The sequence below is a fragment of the Bombus pyrosoma genome, linkage group LG17, assembly GCF_014825855.1.
Source record: "Bombus pyrosoma isolate SC7728 linkage group LG17, ASM1482585v1, whole genome shotgun sequence".
Lineage (NCBI taxonomy): Eukaryota > Metazoa > Arthropoda > Insecta > Hymenoptera > Apidae > Bombus > Bombus pyrosoma.
The window spans coordinates 1,705,415-1,732,286 of record NC_057786.1 but is presented as its reverse complement, the minus strand read 5'-3'; the positions used below and the strand labels follow the sequence as shown (position 1 = coordinate 1,732,286).

The window sequence follows — 26,872 nt, the reverse complement described above, 5'->3', positions numbered from 1 at the left end:
TATAGTTTCTCATTTGTTGTTACTCATGTTCTATGTATGTGAATCACTTCATTCAAGAAATTATTTCAATGCCAATTATCATCAATAATATGAAAAGCTCTTCTTAATATGGTTTTATAATACAAACAAATTAATCAAATACAGAATACAGATTAATATCCAAATTCTTTTTCTTGTTTTTACATGTATAGTTTCTCATCTGTTGTTACTCATGTTCTATGTATGTGAATCACCTCATTCAACAAATTATTTCAATGCCAATTATCATCAATAATATGAAAAGCTCTTCTTAATATGGTTTTATAATACAAACAAATTAATCAAATACAGAATACAGATTAATATCCAAATTCTTTTTCTTGTTTTTACATGTATAGTTTCTCATTTGTTGTTACTCATGTTCTATGTATGTGAATCACCTCATTCAACAAATTATTTCAATGCCAATTATCATCAATAATATGAAAAGCTCTTCTTAATATGGTTTTATGATGCAAACAAATTAATCAAATACAGAATACAGATTAATATCCAAATTCTTTTTCTTGTTTTTACATGTATAGTTTCTCATCTGTTGTTAATCATGTTCTATGTATGTGAATCACCTCATTCAACAAATTATTTCAATGCCAATTATCATCAATAATATGAAAAGCTCTTCTTAATCTGGTTTTATAATACAAACAAATTGATCAAATACAAAATACAGATTAATATCCAAATTCTTTTTCTTGTTTTTACATGTATAGTTTCTCATCTGTTGTTACTCATGTTCTATGTATGTGAATCACCTCATTCAACAAATTATTTCAATGCCAATTATCATCAATAATATGAAAGCTCTTCTTAATCTGGTTTTATAATATAAACAAATTAATCAAATACAGAATACAGATTAATATCCAAATTCTTTTTCTTGTTTTTACATGTATAGTTTCTCATCTGTTGTTACTCATGTTCTATGTATGTGAATCACCTCATTCAACAAATCATTTCAATGCCAATTATCATCAATAATATGAAAAGCTCTTCTTAATTCTACAAACAAGTTAATCAAATACGTAACCAAAATTGATCAAATACAAAATACAGATTAATATCCAAATGCAAATTGAAAATAAAAATCCCTTCGCAAATATAATTTACAAGGCAACAATATTCACGTCTACCGTTTTTTACCAAGAAAATCCAATTACCCCATAACCATATATTATTTTCATAGTGCTACGTCTATCTTCTGATTCGAAAGTCAGTGAACTTTCTTCCTCCAATTTTCTTTTCTTTTACCGCGAGACGGGGAACTCTTGATTTCGAACGGTGCAGTAAGGAAAGAAAAATAACTGAGGATAATGGAACTTAAGCGTAGCTCGTTAATGAATCTGTAGCTTTTTAATGAATCTGTATAAATATTCTCAAGCCGTTTCCACAAGTGACGACCCCACTGTTCCTCGGTCGCTGGCCACTAAGCCTTCCAAGAATCGTCTCGCTAGCTGGCTGCGAATACCCAGGACCAAGACGCGTAACTTTCAACTAACGATAAAACATATGAAACAAAGGAAACATAAATTTTTCCTTAATGAAATAAAAGTATTGTAAGTGAAATAATTTCATCGACGTTTAATTAACGCAGGATTAAACGTGGGCTCGTGAGCGTCAGGCAGAACAATTAAACATAGTTCGAGCCCTTTCGAACAACCTCGTCTGGGAGATGGCGCGTTTTCGCTGCTTGAGTGCGTAATGAGAGGATCGTAAATGGCAGATAACGAGCATAATTACTAGAACGTAGAGATGTTTCGTAAGGGAGATTATGTATGATAAAGTAGAGCAGCATGGTCTGGATTAAGGCGAAATTTTCGACTGAGACCTAAGTGCTGCAAAGTACTCACTTTATAGCAGCCACCTGAGATTCGAATGATAAGAACGTAGGGCAATTGGTCGTGATGTCTTCTTCTTTTTAATTCTTTCTTTTAATTGTTTCAGAATATCAGTGGCCACTTTACACCGTGAGCCCTACGATTTTCTTGATATTATCGGCGTTAGGCAAACTTCTATTTTAACAGCAGACAAGGAATAAAAATTAAGAACGAAATTTTATTCGCCAGTATCGAGCAAATATCCTGTAAAATTTATTGGACAAAAATATAATCGAATATCTTATTCGGGTAAATTAATATTTACATGTAATTAAATGTAATGAAATATTAGTATTTACGTGTCACATCGAGAATGGCGATGGTATCGAAAATGAGATACATTTTCAAGCTTCTGTTCAATTGTTGTAATATCGGATTTTATATCACATCGACTAAACTATTTATAATTGTTACGAGCGCTGTTACTTCGCACTACAACGTGCGTTGTAAAAATATTTGCCTTGGGAGAGAGAAAAAAAAAAAAAAAATGAAATAAAAATCTGTACAAACGATGACACACTGTCACATACATCACGCGAACTTTCGAAGGATATATTGGTAACGAATTTCACGCGTCACGGGTCGAACACCGATCGTGAAAGAACGAACGCGTATGAATTACGCACTACGTGAACGCGTCGATTCATCACGCACCGTTTTACATTTGTCACCGATACGTTCCGTTTCTATCGCTCACGATGTCCGATTAGAAATTGGAAAAACGAGCAGCGAAGGGAAGAAACGGTTAATTAACGCACACGTGCACGCTCGACAATTTCCAGCTTTGTTTTCCGATAGCAAACAGTAAAAGAAGCAAGTTTCTTTGCAATTGTTTATTTATATTTCATGCAAATTATATATTTGACGTAATATTACGTAACTCGAGAAGAAGTATTCTCGTGTAAGAGAAATAATAGGAGCAAGTGATTTTTACGAATACTGTTTATGCTAATTACTGGTTGCATGAGAGTGGACCTATTTGCAACGTAAATGGGATAATCTTCAAGTACAAACGTGATTTCTTTAATTCAGCTTTCGTGGTTTGACAGTGTCAGATGTACTGTGGCAGTGCCAGATGAACTTTGACAGTGTCAGATGTACTTTGACAGTGTACCCATGCAGTGTAGCATGCGTGTGAGAGTAGCCAGGGTGCAAAAGTGTGAAGAAATCTTTTTGAAAGTCGGTAGTTCACGCCAGGGACTCGAGCTATTTTTTGAAAGAGGAACGCGAAAGATTGAGAAGTTGTAGCGTTCGGAGGAAAAATTGACTTTCTTCGGCTGATAAATATTGCTGAGACACCAGGTTGATACAATCTGCTATAGTAACTTTGTGGTTTCGTTGCTTAAGAGTAGCTACATATTTATAAAGTGCTTTTTACAGGAGATATTTCATCGTGAAAGATTTACGTTTAAATATGCTTATGTAGCAAATTATAAATGTACGCGGACAAACAGCGCCATTTATAATTAAAATTTCCTCGCTGGTAAATTAAATAAATAACAGCGTGACGTTTCGTGTTTCAGGTGATTCCACGCAATTAGATCTCGATGGATTGCTGTATATCGGCGGTGTGGGTGCTCCATTTGCACCCCTAACAGTCCCTCCAGTACTATGGACAGGTGCCTTGAGACAGGGCTATGTCGGTTGCATGAGGGATCTTGTCATAAACGGCCAACCGATAGATATAGCTGGATACGCTCAGCAACAGGATTCTGGTAAGAGAATATTCCATATTTTATAGTCGAGCAGGAACATCGAGTTTCCATTTCGTTGAGAATAATATAGCTTGTCAATCTTCTGATCGCTGATCCTCGAAACATCGAAGTTTCCGAGGTATTTTTTTACGCCAAATTGCAATTTGTTGCGTCAGGATTGTATATGTATATATATTATAGTGGAAGAGATTCCATGAAGGAATTACAAAAATTTAAGTTTCCTTTTTTAAAATCACTTTTAATTCAAAATAATAATTTTAGGAATTATTGATGGTATCACAGATTTTTTTTTTTTTTTGGAAATAAATAATTATAATGTTTAGATTGTTTAATTGATAAAATTAATACTTGGTGTTAGCAAGCTATATAATTTTATTGATTCATTCAACAGTTTAATCATTTTGTTTGTCTTATCAAGTTTATTGAATTGTTATGAGTAGATAAATATTTTAACAGTAAAGATTTTTCATTGGAGTTTGATCTATTTTTTATTGTAACGTTTATTTATTCGTTGAATTTATTTAATGTATTATTCAGTTATAAAATTCTTCAACGATACATTGTTATTTGGAGAGTAGGTTTAAAAAGATAATATAAAATATCGTTTGTATATATAAAATATTGCTTATATCGATATAAAAGAGTACGATATACTGCAAAAATAGGATAAAGTAGTTTTTATAATAGCGTTCTACTTTGTGCAAAACAGCTGCAAAATGTTGACCTAATTGTACACCTTCGTCTATCCTACAATATGTATAGTACATATACTGTGTTTACCAGTTTCTTCATTTTTTTACCATTAAAGAAACATGTTTACCTCCACAGTAGAATAATCTTGTTACACGCAAAACCAATAAAAATAATGTTACTGAACATTGACATACACGTATTATTATATCAATATTCATACTACACAAAACATATACATTGTATACATATAATTATATGTAATTTGTATTATAAAGTATAATTTAATTAACATTAACATTGTTGCAACATCTTTTTTTTTTTTTTTTTTTTTTTTAAGAAAAACAAAATGAAACATAATGACAAAGCATTGAACAGTAAGGTGGAAGAAATAAAAACAGCGATATTAATGGTTAAATATTTTATATAAATATTTTAATGTTGTTTATTGTTGCTAAATATGGTTGAAAAATGAGAACATAAAAAATCGGAACAAAAAAAATGTATTTTTAATGACAAAAAAAGTTTTCGCTGCGGACAGGATTCGAACCTGTGCGGGCATAGCCCATCAGATTTCGAGTCTGACTCCTTAACCACTCGGACACCACAGCTTCTGCACAACGAATACTCTCTTTCGTTACTTATCCAGTAATCTAACACATTCACTATTTCTGTTCTTTACGTAAATATTAGTTTTTGGATATTTCATTAATTAAAAAATGTATTCACTATTCGCATTGATATACGTAACGTTACTTTGTCCAACGATGTTCATCAGCATTTAACACTTTCATCTGGAAAAATACTCTTCTCTGTGGATTTGCTTAATTCGAATCGGTCATCGATCATTAATTATACGTAGAAGGAACTTCCGTTCATACTGTCGCTCGATATTTATAAACTAAATATTTATTTAAGCTGCAAGCCAACATTTAGAATTAATCTTACGTAATATTGATCCTCGGTAAATATTTCACGAAAATTCCAATTCGAACCTAATGTCCAATTTGATATTTATAATACGAATTTTCCATTTGGAGCGCGACAGTCGCCTGTGTAATTTAATTCCCTCGTGCTCCATTTCTATTTTAATTCGTCCACGTGCTTTCGTTCGTTCATTGGTTTGGCAACTAAGTGACTGCGGGTTTTGTCATTACCATCTTATGACAAGACCCGCAATCACTTAGTTGCCAATCCTATACAACTGCGAATATTTCAAAATCGCTTTTAATAATTTTCTAACTTTATAACCCTCGTACAATCCTGATGTTTCGCTGATGTAGTCTATCGATTATTGAGTCACAAAAATAGTATAGTAATTATTCGTCGAACCTAATGCCCAATNTTGATATTTATAATATGAATTTTCCATTTCTATTTTAATTCGTCCACGTACTTTCGTTCGTCCATTGGTTTGGCAACTAAGTGACTGCGGGTTTTGTCATTACATCTTATGACAAGACCCGCAATCACTTAATTGCCAACCCAATACAACTGCGAATATTTCAAAATCGCTTTTAATAATTTTCTTTCCACAATTTTCTAACTTTGTAATCTTCGTATAATCCTGATGTCTCGCTGATGTAGTCTGTCGATTATTAAGTCACAAAAATACTATAATAATTATTCGTCGAACCTAATGTCCTATTTGATATTTATAATATGAATTTTCCACTTTGAGCGCGACAGTCTTTGTTATTTAATTCCGTCGTGTTCCATTTGTATTTTAATTCGTCCACGTGCTTTCGTTCGTCCATTGGTTTGGCAACTAAGTGATTGCGGGTTTTGTCATTACCATCTTATGACAAAACCCGCAGTCACTTAGTTGCCAACCCAATACAACTGCGAATAATTCAGCATGGCTTTTAATAATTTTCTAACTTTATAATCCTCGTACAATCCTGATGTTTCGCTGATGTAGTCTATCGATTATTGAGTCACAAAAATAGTATAGTAATTATTCGTCGAACCTAATGCCCAATTTGATATTTATAATATGAATTTTCCATTTCTATTTTAATTCGTCCACGTACTTTCGTTCGTCCATTGGTTTGGCAACTAAGTGACTGCGGATTTTGTCATTACCATCTTATGACAAGACCCGCAATCACTTAGTTGCCAATCCTATACAACTGCGAATATTTCAAAATCGCTTTTAATAATTTTCTAACTTTATAACCCTCGTACAATCCTGATGTTTCGCTGATGTAGTCTATCGATTATTGAGTCACAAAAATAGTATAGTAATTATTCGTCGAACCTAATGCCCAATNTTGATATTTATAATATGAATTTTCCATTTCTATTTTAATTCGTCCACGTACTTTCGTTCGTCCATTGGTTTGGCAACTAAATGACTGCGGGTTTTGTCATTACATCTTATGACAAGACCCGCAATCACTTAATTGCCAACCCAATACAACTGCGAATATTTCAAAATCGCTTTTAATAATTTTCTTTCCACAATTTTCTAACTTTGTAATCTTCGTATAATCCTGATGTTTCGCTGATGTAGTCTTCCGATTATTGAGTCACAAAAATAGTATAGTAATTATTCGTCGAACCTAATGTCCTATTTGATATTTATAATATGAATTTTCCACTTTGAACGCGACAGTCTTTGTTATTTAATTCCGTCGTGTTCCATTTCTACTTTAATTCGTCCACGTACTTTCGTTCGTCCATTGGGTTGGCAACTAAGTGATTGCGGGTTTTGTCATAAGATTGTAATGATAAAATCCGCAATCACTTAGTTGCCAACCCAATACAACTGCGAATAATTCAGCATGGTTTTTAATAATTTTCTAACTTTATAATCCTCGTACAATCCCGATGTTTCGCTGATGTAGTCTATCGATTATTGAGTCACAAAAATACTATAATAATTATTCGTCTAACGACGTTGCTGGTCGTATACGATGTCACTGGTGTCAGTGAAGTGTTCAGTGGGAAGGGAAAACTTGAACCAAGAGCAATTGTCACTGTCTACGTAATTTCGTTTCTCTGGACAATTTTGCAGGAGCTGTCAGACCGGCTTGTCACACTCAAACGTCCCACTGTGCTTCACAACCCTGCATGCACGGTAGCCATTGTCTCGAGGGTTGGAACAGGTTTCACTGCGATTGTACCGGAACACAATACACTGGTCCTACTTGTGGAAAAGGTAAAGAATTTTTATTATAACGTCCCTTGCTCTGTGCACCTCCTACGATATCCGATATATAAAAATTTTATACGTTGAATGGCAATCGTAAAGAGAACATGTGACGCGTTAATACGTACAATTATGTTTACTTGTTAATACGTACAATTATGTTTACCTGTTAATACGTACAGTTATGCTTACTTGTTAATACGTAGCGTAATTGCGTTTCTAACGAAAATCATGATTTTGACAATGGAGTTTTAATCATGCTATTTAAATTATCCGAGCAACGAGTTGCCAGTGTAACGTAATAATCCTGCGAGATAATAAGATAATGCATTCTAATGCAATATTATTACAGGCGTAATAGCAGCACACTTATTTCCATTACTTTTATTCACATTATTTCGTTATCCTCGATTTTTATCGTTCGCGTTTCGTTCGATATAAACGAAATTACGTACACCATGTTATTACGTTGCCATATTAGGTTGCCCGAAAAGTTTCTTTCGTTTTATAGGGAAATAACAGATGCGCTTTGCTTTATATTATTTTTATTAAATTAAGTATCATCTATTTCGTTCTAATTAAAATCCACAACGTTTTACAGATTAGGTTTCATTGTATAAAGACGTATAAAATTGTATGGAGATGCATTGTTTGTAAAAGAAAGACTTTTACGGAATAACCCAACATATTATTAGCGCATTTATGTTTGTACAAATCAGCTGATTCTGTCTCTGCTTTCATGCAGACGCATCAACGTTGCACCTGAACGGGACGCAACAAATGACAGCGTTGATGCCAGAGGATTCGAAAACTCAGACCGAGGAGATCGTAGTTCGCTTCAAAACCACCAGGCCACGTGGTCTTCTGCTAGCAACGAGTTTGGAAAACAGTTCCGACCGACTGCAAATCTACCTGGAAGAAGGCAAAGCGAAGATGCTGATTCACATCGGGGACAAGGAAAAGGTGAGTCGACCTGTTTCCAATTTTTCGCAAGTTCGTTCCGAAGCGACATTTAAATCGCATTTATCGAAAGAGAAATAGAAAATAGGTTTCGTATTCGTTTCATTCGTACGCCAGATACACGCGCAAACGTGTAATATTTTACATATAAATTGTAATAAAATAATATAAAATATATATATAAACCGGTTTACAATCGACATAATCGTCAGCGGAGTGAAACTCCGTTTTTGTGGCCTGCGAAACTCACAGCGCTGAAAGATCCCAACTTGGTCATCAACCGTGCGACTCTCAATTTCAAAACGTTCGCCGTTTTTGCCCCTACGAAACTGCCAGTGGTAAAAAGTTGAATTTATTACTACGAGCATTAATCGACTATGAATTTATAGCACTACCGAAAAAGCTGATTTGATTTCCATCGCTTTTTAATCGGCCTTCATCGACATGCTCAGATGATCCGTGTCGCCTTCTTATCACAGCAGCTGATATTGCTGACGAGCAGCTTTGATTTACGAATTGGCGAACGTCGCAGTCTCAAATTTCGTTGTCCAAAAGGTACGACGAAATTACATCGAGGCTTAACGAAACATTAGAAAGAAGACACGAAGATGAACTTTCGTCAGATTTCCGCCAGCTCGATACTTGTGAACTTCTTAGTCAACAATGCTACCTTTTTGGGAAAACTGTCTGCTACGCTGGTTGCCTGCCGGTATTGTTTAAGCCGGTCTCGTTAGAGATCCGAGAATATCGTAGCACCGGTAGAAATAACACGGTAGAATACTGTAAAAGAATATTTCGTTACCTAAAGCATTTCAGCCCTTCCGCGGTGAAGTTGTTTCTCTTACCGCGGTGCCACCAACAGCGTAATATTCAAAGAAGAAGCTTCGGTAAGGGAGGGATGCTGGTCTAAAACCAAAAGCCTTTCAACGAGATGTTTCGTGATTTAATTAGTTATGAGACTCGCGGCTAGGCTAAGAAAAAACGAAAGGGGATTTGCCAGTTGTCAGATTTAGACTTTGCTACTTTTGGACCTTATGTTGAAATTGTTACCTTCACTAAGTATGCGAGCATTCACTTAGTTTTAACAGAGAACGCGACTTTATTTTCTTGATTTTCTCTATTATTGTTATTGTATATAATATTAGTTGTTATTATTATTATTACTATTGTTATATACAATACACTGCCATTCAGAGGCATCCGAACGCTTGCTCAGTTTAATCAGAAATAGAAATGACGCGTTGGTAAATGATAACTCTGTTTCGACCACTCGCGGAGAGACGCGATCGCGAGGAAGCGAAATTCCCGTTACGATTAGATAATCGACGCCACGAAATGATCGATCCCCTGTTTCGATTAGGACAATAGAGGTAGTTGAATTAAATATGACACTGATATAACAACTTATAAATCACAGTTTATTCCAACAACTTTGTAAAGAAGATAGTTAGGCTGCTGCGTGTGTATAAGTTTAGCAAGTGACTGATCTAAGGGTGGAAACCCGGTCGAAAGATGTTGACTGTTTGAAAGATGGAAAATCAGTGAAGTTCGGTGACGATGCTGTGGCGGAGGAAAGCCAAGGATGGGTGTGTCTAGCCCACGGGACCATCGGATTTGTCGATGACAATTTTCGCTAGGAGAGTGAGGGAAATAGGCTTCGTTGTTAATTGATTATTTGCCATGGTGGTGGGTGAGGAAGGATGCTAACTGCCCTCGAGATAAAGTTGCTAGTGGGAGGCCTCATACGTGAGAAAAGGCAACTTTCCCGTGTGAACCCGCGATGGACAATAAACTCTAGAAAACAATTCAGTGAAAGAATATTTGCTCGGTCTGAAGGACCTTAACTAGAAAATTCCTGAGATCTATGGAGGATACTTGAGACTATTGAGGATACGCAGTAAGGATCTGAGGACATCCGACTGCCATTTTGCCCGCGGTGTGTGGTCTGGTTTAGGTAGAGAGTCGGCCGACGTAACAAACTCTGTTCAGTTTACTGTTTAAGTACAAAATTATGATACAATTTTTCTTTCTCAACCTGGGAAATCTGACACCTGGAACAGCCGCTTTAACCTTAGAAAATGTACCGAAAAAATGGGAAAACTGCGCAGATAAAGAGAATCTCAGACGATTGCGAAACTATAAACTCTCGCTGTTAAAATAAATATCGTCCGTGTGCATCGTGGATTCTTAGTAGCAACGTGCGAGGCATTGGCGGTGCTCGGAGCAAATTGAAATCCGCCCGTTCCGTGGCACGCGATAACGCATGAAAATTCCAACGACCTTGCTCATCCCGTGCACGATCGTAATTCATCGGTTCATTCGGCTGGTTTTTCCGCGATGGAATAAATTGACTGTAAAAATTCAAATCGAACGAAAATAGACGCGGCCGATAGAGCCACGTGTATTCATAATTCATAGCTCGCCCGGAGCTTCAAGTCCTCCGGCGCAAGGTGCTGCTGGAACAGAGAAAGGCGCTAGACGTTGCACCGGTGCATATAATATTCAATCGTGAAATAATAGTTTGCCTCTCGTACCTAACTTGATGCTAGGTTCCCGTAAACTGATTTCTGGTTCAAAAGACTCTGATGGACCAAACTGCACAGTCTTCTCCTCCATCCTCGCGGCAGAATTTAGATTTGTAAATTCACATTTTTATTATTACGATTAAAGAAAATGGAGCTTAAGTAGCAGCAGGTTGGTTTCGCTCTTCAAATATTATGACGAGTACTCTGTTTTAAATATTTCCTACACTTTTGCCTATCACAGAGATTCTGTACAATTTTGCACATGAATTTTGTAGATTACCGGATAATTAAAAAATAATGTTTGTTTAAGAAATGCTTGACAGAGACGTGCACGCCTGGACATTACACAAAGGATGACCTGTTTGCTACATTTTTCACATTTAACTCTTTGATGGCGATAGAGCAACGAGTAAGTCAGAAGGACGGTTCAAGATAATTTTAGAAAACAATGACCAAAGAGACATCTGATACATCTGACAAATATCTGTCTGGTACTGCATAAAAGATGATTAGAAAAGCAAGTCACAGAAGAATGTGGAAAATAATCCTTGTCATGGTAGGAGATAGGAAAGAAAAGGACTGAAAGTATTAGCTGTTCCATATAGAATGATAAAAAGCTACAAGAACAATAACAACATTTGTATCGTCGTAGAGGAAGAAAGAAGATGATAAAAAGATGGTAGCAAGAGTGGAAGCTTAATAGCAGGCGCACGAGGATACCGTGATAATTGTCGGGGTGTACCTCGTCATACGTTCTGCCGTTTATTTCTCCATAATACTGCGACGAGCGTTGCAGTTTCCATTGGAGGAAAGTTGGCACGCTCTGTGTTCGTTATTTAATCAATGCAGCTGTCTGCTCGCTTCATTTTACCCGAGTCCAATGTGTGCTTCGTGTCACCAGACGTTTCACCCTTCTGCAAACTGGAACCGCGAATGCGAGCAGCTTATGTACGTTGAAACAACATTGTGCAAGCGTACAGAACGCCGCGTGCTTGCAAGTTGCCAGCGAGTTGTTTCCAATTGCAGTGTCTCTCAAATTTCGAATATGCCAAGAGTTAGGGGACCGCGTTTCTTCGGCTGCTGGGCCAAGAACGAGATTAAAGTGGCGGATGATCTTGGGAAAAATTTGCTTTTCTCTTTAAATAGCCAGACAGTCTCGTCGATGTAACAATGTATTAATATTATAATGATTAACGAAATGATAAGGTAAACGTTTCAAGCGGTTGTTTACGAATTACGTATAAAGCTCGATAACGTGGAATAAACTTTTAATCGGCAGATTCTGATAAAATCCTGCAAAATACATGAGGCACCGTCATCGACGTAATTACAGTCAGTGGAAACAATTATGCAATTTCTCAGAGTGAAGGTTTTCTAATTGAACCTGGAAATATTGCGAAATCGAGACGAATAATTTCCACTTTAATTTGATCAGCTAATTTCCAATGTGTTTGAAACGCGTTTATTTCGATTCGATCAGCAGCGTGTGCTTTACAGCTTCAACTATGTTTGATGCGGTTACGTGCTGGAATGTTCACTGCCAGACAAGTAACTGATGTACAAGCGTTGCAAAGATTGTTGTAAAAATTCGAAGGCAGATAAATTATTACATAAATATTACGTTCCCTTTCCTAGGAATAATTGCCTGCATACTTTGTTATATTAATATTTAACGTATGACTGTATATCGAGCACGTACATTTTTCATTATATAAAATTTGGAATAAGTTAATAATTCTTAGAGCTGTTAATAGTTTCTCCAAGATTTTTACGTTGTTTAAATAATATTAAGGGCACATGTTATGAGCAAATGTTCGTTGAAAATCTAATAGAAAATGCTGGCAACTTTTGAGCAGAAGATTTAACTAGATATTTATATTAAGTAATATTTACTTATTTATAATTATACTTATCTATAATAAGTATTAACTTATTATAAATAATCAGCCATGTCACTGCGCCACGCCAGAGAAAATTACTGACAATTCTCAATGCGAGAATTGATTGTAAATTACCAATAAATAATAATAAAAAAAAAACTTTTGAGCAGGGACAGTGCGTTGGAAGATAAAAAGAACAGTAGTTAGGCGTGCAAGTAATTTTGAATTAAAATTCCATTGAATTTGCCGCCGTTTGAACAAATCTCCTTGAATATTATGTCAGACGTTTCGAATGTTGTTAGCGAACAGATTCGTCGGTGAAAATCGAGTTCGGAATACAGTTGCGAGCGCACACATTCCCATTCCCGGTGGAAACTAGTCGAAGCTGTAGAATACAACCGCGTGCGATTAGAGGAGGCTGTAATTTACGTTTATGTTTCAATCTCGGCCTCTACACGGTCTCGATAATTGAACGGAATAATTGATACGGTAATGAACATTTCAATTACCCTGGCCAAGCGTGAATTCTCTTACAATTATATGTATATATCAAGTCTGTGTGTAGTAAGAAAAATTTGCATACGTAGCACCATAGCTCATAAAGAGAATGGAACTAAAAAATAATAGAAATTCGTCCAATAATTAGAGATTGTAAGGGGAAGGTGCGATAAATCGTATTATTCTCTGATGGTATTGTTTTACAGAGAAACAACTTGAGGTCGCAATTGTCGAGTACTTTCATACTGCGTTAATACGATATTTTATCTTGCGTTGTGAGAGCTGTGTTTTTATTTCGACTTGGCTGCTGAAAGCTTTCAAACGTTAAATTACTACGACCATAAGCGAAAGAAAGTTGAGAAAGTACAAAGTGCTTGGAAGAATTCCTAGAGGCAGATTATTTCGCTGTTTTATCCTGCGTACATAAACATAATGTGATTATAAACATAAAAAAACAATTATTTTTTCTACAACTGTCTAATATACGACAAATAAAACATAATTTTGCTGACTGTACACTGTACGCGTATAGCTGCTGCCACTGTGCAAAATATCTCGATTCAGCAGATTTAGCAGCTCGTGTAATGTTAAAATCCTTCTTTTTGAACAGGAAATTGCATCAAAGTGAGTAGAGTAATTAATAAAGCATCTCGTGTAGCATAAAATTCATCAAATTTAACAAGAATGGACTTAGCTTGTTCTCTATGGGCTTAAAAATTCAAAGCTAGAACTCTTGCAATAGGAGAATTATTAATCCAGTGTAAATTATACTCCACTTTTATGCAGAATTTTTAGAAGAAAATTTAGATTAAGAGGGAGACAGAGAGAAATCTTATCAATTAAATAAATAACATTGTATCACATTTGAATTGCGTTCACATATGTGGAAATAGATTCGGAGCTGTCCGACTGGTAAACAGGTAGAAACGAGAATTAGGTCAGTGGGTGAACGTGTTGTGTGCCAATTAAATGGGTCGAATTAATTAACGGTGCGCGAAATTACCTACCCACACTTGGGTTATAAATTGGAAAACGAAATTGGAAAAGGACCCGGTGAAACGTTCGAATAACCAGCACGAATATATTAAACTGCTAAGTTGAACTCGATGAACTTCGTGTCTGTAATTATTGATCTTAACTTGATTGAATCTCATCGATCGACAGATTTTTTTAAATCACAGATATCGCAGTTTTCCCTTATATTCGTATTAAGCAATGAAAGGTAAAAGGACATTTAAAGGAAGAAGGTTCAAAGAAAAGGAAAAACGTCGATGGAGAATTTCAATTTGTTGCAATTGAAGTTTCCTCTTTGTGCGAATTTCAGAATAGATAGATTATCGCTGCATCATAATGAAAAAAGGTAAAATATAAATGAAAGCGAGGATTTGGAAATTGATAGAAGATAGCTGCGGGTAAAATTGTTGAACAGTTTTAGACAACGGAAATGTCTAAATTGTGAAAACAGAAACTGATATTATTACGTAATGAATTCTTCATTTTTCATCTGCAAAATACCATGAGAAATGAAGTCTCCATCGTTAAATGAAATTGCAATGGATAAGCAGAAAATAAGGAGACGAAAAGAGGGAGAAACGAGTATAATTAACTTAAGAATTAAATTATTAAAACGCTACAACTTTACAAGCATCGATTTGCTTGATTGACAAAAACAATTGAGCTATTAAAACTATAACTTTATTATTATAATTATAATTTTAGAAGATGAGTTGTAATTGACAAAAACAATTGAATCTTTAAAACACTATAATTTTGGAAAATATAGTTATAATTGACAATAACAATTGTGCTATTAAAACTATAACTTTATTATTAAAATTATAACTTTAGAAGATGAGTTGTAATTGACAAAAACAATTGAATCTTTAAAACACTATAATTTTAGAAAATATAGTTACAATTGGCAAAAGCAATTGAGCTATTAAAACTATAACTTTATTATTAAAATTATAACTTTAGAAGATGAGTTGTAATTGACAAAAACAATTGAATCTTTAAAGCACTATAATTTTATAAAATATAGTTATAATTGACAAAAACAATTGAATCTTTAAAGCACTATAATTTTAGAAAATATAGTTACAATTGGCAAAAGCAATTGAGCTATTAAAACTATAACTTTATTATTAAAATTATAACTTTAGAAGATGAATTGTGATTGACAGAAACAATTGAATCTTTAAAACACTATAATTTTAGAAAATATAGTTATAATTGACAATAACAATTGTGCTATTAAAACTATAATTTTATTATTATAATTATAATTTTGGAAGATGAGTTGTAATTGACAAAAATAATTGAATCTTTAAAACACTATAATTTTATAAAATATAGTTATAATTGACAAAAACAATTGAATCTTTAAAGCACTATAATTTTAGAAAATATAGTTATAATTGACAATAACAATTGTGCTATTAAAACTATAATTTTATTATTATAATTATAATTTTAGAAGATGAGTTGTAATTGACAAAAACAATTGAATCTTTAAAGCACTATAATTTTAGAAAATATAGTTATAATTGACAGAAACAATTGAATCTTTAAAACACTATAATTTTAGAAAATATAGTTACAATTGGCAAAAGCAATTGAGCTATTAAAATTATAACTTTATTATTAAAATTATAACTTTAGAAGATGAATTGTGATTGACAGAAACAATTGAATCTTTAAAATACTATAATTTTAGAAAATATAGTTATCGACAAGAGCAATTGAATTATGACCAGATATAATATAAATGCCTGTTATCAATATGGTAAAAATTGTTCAGCTAAAAACTTACGATTAATTTGGTGCAGTTATTATACACGAGTATGAATTTTAAATTTTCCTTCGTTCGCCACTGTGTATTTTTTCTCCTGTATGGTGGAAACTTCATTTTTCTCACTGGAAAAGTTTCATTATAATTATATAACTTTTATTCTATAGTTAAAATGGTATTTCTTGGTTGGTGGTTAAACTATAGATGAAAGTAGGACGAGCTATGCGATAGGCGAGAGGTTGAAAGTTGACGAATTTGCATTAAGCATCGATCGATAAAAGAATCGGCGATCTGACCTCGAGGTCGGTCAGCGATTTATTTTTCAACCAAGTGGAAGAAGAATCGCGATTGCAAAATTAGTCACACGCGTTCGAAAGCTCGTTGCGTAGATATGCAATGCTATAGATCCGAGAATATTCGTAATTTCGACGATCAAAAGTAGACGAAAAGCTTCAAAAAAAAAATGACACTGCGTTCAGAAATTGCACTCGATAAAACGATCGACGAAGATCGTAAGGCGAGCTGTGTGATTTTCTGAAAAATATATATTTTTAAAAAACAAGTATAAAAATTCGAAATTCTTTCGAAATTCTCAGTGTGATGGGAAGTTCGTATTTGTAAAATTCTCTGCTTATTCCATTTTTGTGAAATCTCGATGCTTCTCGCATAAATCTGCTCAATACGATTAGGATATTATCGGCCAAGAATTAAATAGGGAAAATTAAATAATAATATGAAACTTAATAACAGAACAATAATGAAAATTAATCGGTTCTGTAAGCACAGCCTTTCCCATAATTGCTAGGTTTAATTAAACACAATTCTTCTTAAATATAATAACAGATGAACTCCGGATACGATGAATATTTTGTTTCAATGAATTCACGTTTTAAGTCACAGTATCTGAAATTGACATGAACATTGATCGTCTGAGATATGAATAAAAAGATCGTTTTTCCCTTTCATTTGTCAAATATTTTATAATTTTTGAGTATCAGACAGCAGATTAGAAAACAAGATTTATCGTAAAAGCAAATAAAGCGAGATTCAATTAGGCGATCGTACGTACGCGGAACTGTATTTGCGTGCAATTTGCACAAATCGAGAATCGAAACACTGTGAATAGAGATGCCAGTGAATGTCGAATAAATGATGGAAACAATATGAACAAGTTAGTGCTGCAAGCAGATGGAATCACCAGCAGAACTCCATTATCTGCGTTACACGCGTATGCACGTGTGTACACGTGTCACACGTGATATATGCACGTACAGTTATTCAAGCTAATTACGAGGGACCATTATCTAGATAATAAACAGATCGCTATGGTTTTCATTGGTATTTAATATAAGGTAGGTTCATTTCAGTAACCCGGGATCATCATAAACACATTTAACATGTCGGTTTTGTCTCTTTTTCTTTTCTGTCGTATCATAATAGTGGTTCTATAGCAATCAACGAAAAATTCACAAATTTAGATAAGGAAACTGTTGATATATTTGTAGCTTGTAGAAAGTGCAGCTATGGGAGGCGGCAGGTTTTCTTGTTTTAAATCGACGTAGGAAACTTTGAAACGAAATTTCAAAATTCATTAGTTAATGTGCAAGAAATATCAGACGTGTTTTAAACTTATAAGCTGTTGAGTAGAGAGCGCAAAGTTTAAGTTAAAACCAGTTCTATCGGACGTTGTTGGATGAACTAAATCTTATCTGGAATTTTCATGGCCGATAATAGCGTATTACTTAAGCTAAAGTCTTTTGGGAAGAACAACGTATAAAATTCTACGGCGAAAAACCAGTTTGATAATATAATTTTGCACGATATTTTCGTTGTGGAGAAATAAAGATCTGGTGGTGAAAAAATATCCCATCGCATTTTGCATATCTTGATTGGATATAAAAATTCTCTGCATCCGAAAATAATCGCGAGGTTTCTCGTAAAGTTTCTGAAAAACTCATCGAAGACAAATAATGCCAAACTTTTCATTAAGATATTCTAATTAAGTTTTACCTCGATCCGTGGAATATTTGTGGCCCTGCAATCGGCATCAATCTAACATACTCTTCTCCTAAAATTTTTATCTCGCCTTGTTGGCCGGGGAAAATCGATTCCAATGACTCGCGAAAATATTTGCGCATTTGCCACGGGAAATTTTTATGAATATATTATTATGCGCTTTATACGAAGCTTTTTGAAGTTCTAAAATTTTTAACCCATCTGAATACGCGTACCAAAGTCACAAATAATTTATTGCAAACGTATGTTTATTAAAAAGTTGTTATACGTAGCTTACCAATTCAGGGAATAATTAATCGGTGGTACAAATACTTTGGCGATCTTTGCAAAGTGTATACTTGTACAGTAAATATCTCGTAGCTTCCAGGAATATTTTTAGACTCCTTCCAAACTTTGCCAACATAATCATAATTAATTCTGCCTCGTTATTACGTAAATTATTACAGTAATTAATTATTACATTATACTGCATATTATTACAATAAGAAATTTCAAAGCACACCCGATATATCCACAAAAGGTCTCCACAAGGCCTCGAATACCTTCGCAAGCCTGTCTAACTTAACTCTGTTCTCAAAAAGCTCCTACGTAAGTGAAATATTCTTCTAAACCACTGTACGGTATATTTACAAAATGTTCCTACGGAATGTTCAAATACTTTCGCTACGTTTCGTATAATACGCGATATATCCACAAAAGGTTTCCACAAGGCGTCGAATACCTTTGCGAGCTTGTCTGACTTAACTCTGTTCTCAAAAAGCTCCTACGTAAGTGAAATATTCTTCTAAACCACTGTACGGTATATTTACAAAATGTTCCTACGGAATGTTCAAATACTTTCGCTGCGAGTGAAACACGAGTTTCGGCAGGCGGAAGAAAACATGGGAGGAACGGAGGGGAAAATGGAGGAAAATACGATTAGTTGACCTAAAGAGATACCGTGGAAATTAACGCACGGAGAGCGGAGTTGATCAGGTAAGCTGATTTGCCGCGGAGAAAATTCTTTGTAGCCGGTTGAATATTCAAATAGCGAATTTTAATTAAAATTTGCCCTCGTTCGTCAAATATTTACGATCCCCTGATCAATTTCCGGGAAGGTTCCGCTTCCGCCCCTACGCCCCCAACTCGTTCAACCTCTCGATCCCTCACTTTTTTCCCCATTTCTCTCGATCGTCGCGTTCCGCATCATCTCTATTTATTTTCTTTCGGCTACGTCCGACGAGTTTTATCCGTGGAAAACAAACGGACCGGAAGTAATGTGCCGGAGTCGTCCTTGGAAATAATTCTTCCGGAGAGAAGCGAACGAACGACTCCTTCTCTCTTTCTTCTCTCTTCAGCTCGTACGTTTGTTTCTTTTCACGAGAAGAGTGCAGCCAGCCAAGTTGTCTCTCTAGCTTTTTTCTTCCTCTCCTTTACGATCGGAGATCGTTCTTCCGGTTTTCCTCGAGGAGGAGGAAGAACTTCCCCGCCGATGGATCGTCGAAGGAAGAAGCAATCGTAGAATGTACGCGATAAGGCGAGAACGTTTGCTTCACGAGCTCGTGAAAGACTTGGATGCTCGACACAGATATTTCCTCCACTCGGACCGTGTTAATTTTCTCTGCACCGATAGACCGGAAGTCTACCCGCTGCCATTGTAGCCTGCTTTTCGTTCCACGCTACACGTACAACACTCGGCTCGTTGTACGAGTTTGTTGCAAAGGAAGATATTGTGTTTGGGTTTGTTGTAATTCGCGTACGCGTTGACGATGAAAGATTCGAGGCGAGTAAGTCTTTTTCTTCTTGATTCTTCCTAAATCAAAAGCTTCTCGAGTTGACAAGCTTGTTAATTCCATTACTTCCGTAAAAGTAGCAAATTTACGTAATACATAAGGAATTTTAATGAAAATTTCTTCATTTTTTATTCACAGAAACGAAGAGAATTAAATATAAAGCTATTTACGTAATATTTAGTCGGAACATTGGTTGCACAAATTCCACGATACCAAAGATATAAAAATGCATAGTTTCGTGGATATAAAACGATAATCACGCAAAGTCACGAGATAGAAAGCTGCATGTGGAACTAGAGGAAACGTAATTCCTCGTTCCGTCATTTCGAGAATATTTTATTCTTCGTTTATAAATAATGAGCGATAGAAACGTCGAATAAATTCTAATAAAATGTGACGTTATTAAAAATTCGATGTCACAGTTCTGATTGATTGATCATTGTTCGATTCTAACTGCGATCGATGACCGTTGAATAATCGTATTAAGTTTACGTCTGCGATCTGTTTCATTGATTGATCGCAATTACGATCGGCAAAGGCCTGTTGCCGGTGCACAATGCGTTATAATTAAACACAAATCACCGCTTGAAAAGCTATAAATCAAAAGCCGCGTTGAGAGAAGTATTTTTGAGAAAAATGCAGCTTCGTCCGCGTCGAATCGCACGGCACAAACGGGATCGCCAACTGATTTATTAAATTTATTCCCTGGCAAACAACAACAATATATCCATATATATATCCTGCAATTAGCTTCAACATTTCCATCAATTTCGCAGTTCTCGTTTTCCTAGTTCGTACTGTCTGTGATTTCGTAGAATCGAAGAAACTAAATTTGATTAAATGCCATGCGGTGTATCAATGTCGGGCTCTTTATTTTCCGTGAAACTAACTTTTTCGCGATTATTCTCTTCCATAGAATATCCACGTTGCACAGATATCTGCATTTGTTCTTTGACGGTCTCGTATTAGCTTGTCCCATATAAAGTGTCTCTCTTTCACAAACATCTCTTTTATAACAATGATTTTTGCAACAATCTAATTTTCCAAACGCTGTAGTTTTCGTCTTAATAGAACAGAGGGGGGAATTATTATTATTATTATTATTATTAAATATATGATAAAACGAAAGAACTCTTGCGACAACTTTTAGGGAAACTTCGAATCTTCATTGGCAACACGAATTTCCGATTTTCCAATACGCGTGTCTGTTTAACAGGCGTCGAAACTGTAATCGCTGAACGAAAGCCACCGGAAAAAGGTACGAAGCTGGCGATACGAACCTATTTTTAAAGAAACCTGTCCCTTGCCTAACCCTGACCCAGCGAAATTGTTTATGGAGCAACAACTGCGTCGAATTTTCAACGATATTTTTAATAATGCGCCGATCCGACCGGCCAATCAGCACCAGCAGCCTTGCGATAAAACAACAGGTAAAAAGACGCAGGCCGTCCGACGATCGATAAACCCTATCGCGTGGCGTGGCATGATTGAACGCTTTATGCAGCTGCGATTTCCTGCGCCGAGCGAAGCGGAGCCGATGAATTCGATAAAGCTGGATCGAGCTCGAGCACCGCGACAAAACGTCCCTTAATTGCCGGATTGATTCGTAGGTAGCGGCAGAGACGCGCGATTATCGGAGCGTGAGTCGGCGATAAAGTTGCCCCGGGGAGGACCGTAATATCCGTCTACTGATAGACTTTCTATGTAATTTCACTTGGCTCTCGCTGGTAAGAGTGCTTTTTCACGTCACCTCCGTGAACCTTCTCAGCCAGTTTGGCTGACGACGTCAGATTTCAAAGCTTTTGTTATTCCAGTCGCCGCTGCCGCCGCCAAGTCGCGCCTTCTTCTTCCTCCAGCCAAGCGAAGATTCTGATCTTGCGAGGACAAATTGCAGCAATTCGTTCGTAGCGAGATAATTAGATATTTGCAATGAGGAACAGTCGGTAGATTTTTATGAGCTCGGACTATGTTACCAAGGTCAGGGTACTGCATGATTTCTGTCTGTCTTAGTTTTTGACTTTCGCTAAGTTGTCACTTCGCCTTAGAAGCGTTCGGGCCAAGTCAGGACTCCCATCTCGTGTGGACAAACTGCTGGACAATTTGTAGAGTCTTCAAATAGCAGCTTTGATGAGAGTAGAACAATTAGATGTTTAGAACGAGGAGGAGCTCGTGGATTTTTATGAGCTCGGACCATGTTACCAAGGTCAGGGTACTGCATGATTTCTGTTGCCCTTAGTTTTCGACTTTCCCTAAGTTGTCACTTCGCCTTAGAAGCGTTCGGGCCAAGTCAGGACTCCCATCTCGTGTGGACAAGCTGCTGGACAATTTGTAGAGTCTTCAAATAGCAGCTTTGATGAGAGTAGAACAATTAGATGTTTAGAACGAGGAGGAGCTCGGAATATGTTATCAAGGTCAGGTTATTGGACTAAAATCGACAAACTATGTACCTCAGAGGAGAATATACTAATCTCGTCCAGAGATGATAATGAATTTGATTGGAGACGAGCGTGACTGTCGTCGATCGGAAGCTCGCCAGCCGCAGCGATTGAAAATAACAGTGAAATTTCACAGAGGCGAGCACGAGCGATAGCTGGCGGTGCAAAGGTGACGTCGGATGACAAACGTGTGTCAGATGCCACGTGATAGATGAATATCGCGGCTGGCAGCGTAGACCAAACCAGTTAGCAGATAGTGACGAGTTGGCCGGATTTATGGTGGTTTAACCAAACGAGAGGGGATCCGTGTTGTTAGTTTATCGATGCTACTCCCCGCTATGGTTAACTGTACGCGTATCGAGGATCGTTGAGCGAGCTCTGAACAACGGGGCCGTGCATACATTTCACCTATCCTCTGGCGTTACGAAAATACACACGCAGCCAAAGGTGGATTTGCCGTAATCGCCACGTCGCTCTCCCTTCAAAATCCTCTTGTTCGTTTCTTCAAGAAAATTCCATTTTTGTCGCGTCACGTTCTCGTCGAATCGTAAGAGAAATTTTTTTAGATTTTGTTTACCGTGTATGTTAAACGAATAGCCGTCTTCCGAGCTCCTTGCGAGTGAAACATTCACGCAGCACCTTATTTAAGAGCGATAGTCCCTGGGAATAGAAAGAAGTTGTTACCATTTACCCGGAAAACCATGGGAAAGTTGAAGTGGGTCGAGTGCAAAGATGAAAAAGCAGTCGAACTTGTCGTGTTTAATACAATAGATAATAATACCAATAATAATATAATAATCCGATCTAAAGCACAACAGTTGCCATAAGTGGTGAAAATGGTAAATTTTGTACCGAATATAAAATGAATAATTACAATTTCTCATTTATTAATTGCCATTTCTTGTTTATTAATTGATGAACGCGCGAAGGTAAAACGTAGGACGATTGCGTGCTTTGCAGGTTGCCGCGGGCCGATAGAAAAATGGCATCTATGACACGAGTGGAATTCGAAATTCCGTCATGGAGTGCGACCGACCGAGACGAACACACGTCCGACTGATCGCGTTGCTTTCCGCTGCCATAAATCCCAGACGGACTCGTTCGTCGTTGAGCGAAAATTATTTCAAACTTCCTCATACGGCGGTCGTGCGTGCAAACTCCGAAACGATACTGTACGTTTCGGCCAATCGACTCAGCAATATTTCCACGCGCTGTCGTTCCATCGACGAGTACTTCCGTTCTTTCCGTTCACGCGCGTCCGTATCTCAAAGTAACACGACGTTTTCCATGCGCTTCGTTTATAATTCCTTTGCCGTCCAAAATTATGAAAATACTCAGAGTTGCAGCTGAACCTTCGAAAATTTCTTGTACGAATCGTCCACGATACGATCGATTTATATGTCACGGAATCTTTTGTAACGTCGTACCGATTCGTATGTCGATCCACTGCAGTAATTCTGCAATAAAATAATTTTTTATTATAATTAGAACGTGTTCGTTCGCTGCGGTGTACTCGAGAATTGTAGTTGTAATGGGAAACTTGATCGCAAACTCTGTTCGACAGAGTGGAATTTCAGGTTTTCCATTTGCAGGCCTCGGGGCTCTCAATTCCTTGGAAAGTAGAGCAAAAATTAAGCTCGGCTGGTCGGATGGCCGATGTGTAATTGCACGAACTGTAATCGGTAGTCTAATGCCTCGTCACTGATGGAGACCATTTTCCTATGCAGTGTTCGTGCCATTCTGCAAAACCAGTTGAAGCAGTTGCAAACAATTGGACGTGGCGCAAAATGCATCTACCAATTCAGAAACTACCCTGTCTCTACATAAATCGATACCTTCTATCCACAAAGATATAAAGAAAGATATTATTTGTAACGAGATTGTTGGGTCTGTTTGATGCCATCTCACTCGCTTTTCAACGTATCCCACGCGAGCGAAAAAGCCTCGTGGACGTTTCCGTATGTTCCATTAGGTCGTCCGGAAAGTTTCTTTCGTTTTATAAGGAAACAATGGATACGCAACAATTTTCCTTTTACGTTGTTTTATCGAATTACCTACGATCCTTCTTGTTCTACGAAGATAAGGAACACAACGTTCGACAGATTAGGTGTCTCATGTTCGTACAAAAATGCGTCGTTGTAAAAGACGTGTCTGCGAAAGAAAGACACTTTTCCGGCAGCTTAAATAAATTATTCGCGATATAAATAAATAAACGGACGAATGAAATTGATTTATGTCCCTTGATTCATTATTCTACAGTCGATGAGATTATTTGAAATCGACGGACCGTGCGTACAGTTCCTTGCTAATTAGCTGTAATTAGAAATCAGCTGTTACGTAACGAACATATCGTCACACCGCGTAGGAAACTAGAAAACGGGAAGCTTCTCAGGGCTGTGGGAGTGATGCAACGGTTCAAGGAGAAGCATTACGCCCACGAAAGAGTTAAGGGCTTAATGAACAACCCTCGAAAAATAGCCTCGTTATATTTTCTTAATGGCCGGCGATCGCACCGTGCTAATTGCTCACGCTCAAGTGTCCATTATTGCATCGGCGCGGTGTAATTCAATCGGCACGTTTCCACCCGAGATATTTTCATCGCGCGAATTTCCCCGGCGTTCGAGCTGTTTCATCCTGCAACACGCAATCAATTTCGTTTGAAAGCGACCCGTAAGCCGAAGAATGGAACGCAGGCTGCAAGCTTGCGGCCAGCTTATAATTCTGAATACGATGAGAGCGAGATTTTGATCGTAGAACGTGGTTTCTGGCCGGAACTGTTCGTAGGAATCCTAATTTAATTAAACCCGTTTGATCGAAGTTGGAGACAAATTTCACCTTGGCGTTATCCTACCATGGTAATTTACCGGCGAACGATAATATCGCTACTTTTTATCCAATCTCGTGTAATTATAAAATTAGTAGGATTAGTTGAGTAGCTGTAGAATCGTAACGTTCAGTTGTATTATAACTTTGAATACAATTTATTTAACTTTTATCAAGTTATTCTATTCGTGTGGCAGGCTTCCATAGATGTGAACACCGTTAAAATATAAGTAGGAGAAATTATTTTAAGTATGAGAAATACTTTGGACGAATGTAACGCGGGAATGAAAAATTCGAAAAATGTTTTAATTACGTAACGAGTTATAAGGTTCAACAAGCGCTCGCACACAGCAATTTTAATTAAAAGCTCCAGCTTGGCTTCTCGCTTTGTTCAAAAATAATAAGAGATCTGTGTCGCAAGCAGCAAGAAAAACCTTGTTAAACGTAAATTTCCCTTTTTACTAATGCCATATATTTTCCTTTATTTTCAGACACTGGTCGCTGGACAAGGTCTGAACGACGATATGTGGCACACGCTCAGGTTCTCCAGGAGGGCAGCTTCCTTGAAATTTCAGATCGACGACGAGCCCGCTGTTAGAGGTAAGTCGATCAACAATTCTTCTCGCGAAATATAATTTTTCCATTCAACAACGTTTTCCCATTTCGTACGAACCATCATCGTTCGACATCGTCTTACGTTTATCACGACCAACGTACGAACAGGTAAATCGATTCAGTCGCTCGGAATTCCTCAAAACCGATTGCTCCACTTCGTACAAATTGTTACTTTTTAATATCAAAGCACGCGATTATTAACTGCCAAGGAATTAATTGATCTTAGTAAGCAAGGAATTCATCTTGTCGCTGGTAGAATAGGTCGAGACACGACTTAATTGCCGGTGGCTCTGGACAGGCAAGAATTTCCTGAATTCAAGTGATGGAAAGTGCGATAAATCGGACAAAGCGTGATACTTTGCAAGATCCCTGTCTTCGCCTCAGTTTCACAAACTTTTCTTTCTTATCATCTTCTGCGTGACATTTCCATACGATTGATAAGGACGCTGCATTAACCTTCGATACATCGATTCGTCTTTCGTTATAGAAATAAAAAAGTATAATTAGATAAATAGATTAAACATTAATCAATTCCATCAACCGAAAATTCATTTGGAAAAGTCGTCCAAATTAGACAAATCTACGCGTCTCTCGTTATAGAAATAAAAAAGTATAATTAATTAAAAAAATAGATTAAATAATAGTGAATTTTATCAGCCGAAAATTCATTCGGAAAACTCGTCCAAATTAGACAAATCTATGCGTCTTTCGTTATAGAAATAAAAAAGTATAATTAGATAAAAAAATAGATTAAATAATAGTGAATTTTATCAGCCGAAAATTCATTCGGAAAACTCATTCAAATTAGACAAATCTATGCGTCTTTCGTTACAGAAATAAAAAAGTATAATTAGTTAAAAAAATAGATTAAATAATAGTGAATTTTATCAGCCGAAAATCCATTCGGAAAACTCATTCAAATTAGACAAATCTATGCGTCTTTCGTTACAGAAATAAAAAAGTATAATTAGATAAATAGATTAAACATTAATCAATTCCATCAACCGAAAATTCATTCGGAAAACTTGTCCAAATTAGACGAATTTACGCGTCTCTCGTTACAGAAATAAAAAAGTATAATTAGA

At 36.4% G+C, this 26,872-nt stretch overlaps 1 protein-coding gene and 1 non-coding gene across 2 annotated transcripts in view; one reads left to right on the top strand and one right to left on the bottom strand.

Moving 5' to 3' along the window:
* Positions 1 to 26,872, top strand: part of LOC122576957 (neurexin-1) — a 623,013-nt gene that overhangs the window by 473,769 nt on the left and 122,372 nt on the right. Inside the window, exons 13-16 of the mRNA XM_043747905.1 lie at positions 3,437 to 3,628; positions 7,338 to 7,481; positions 8,218 to 8,435; positions 25,664 to 25,772. Of these exons, the coding sequence (XP_043603840.1) occupies positions 3,437 to 3,628; positions 7,338 to 7,481; positions 8,218 to 8,435; positions 25,664 to 25,772 (663 nt within the window). The remainder of the gene's footprint in view (positions 1 to 3,436; positions 3,629 to 7,337; positions 7,482 to 8,217; positions 8,436 to 25,663; positions 25,773 to 26,872) is intronic.
* Trnas-cga lies at positions 4,848 to 4,929 on the bottom strand. The gene has a single exon. It is a non-coding gene; the product is annotated as a tRNA-Ser (tRNA).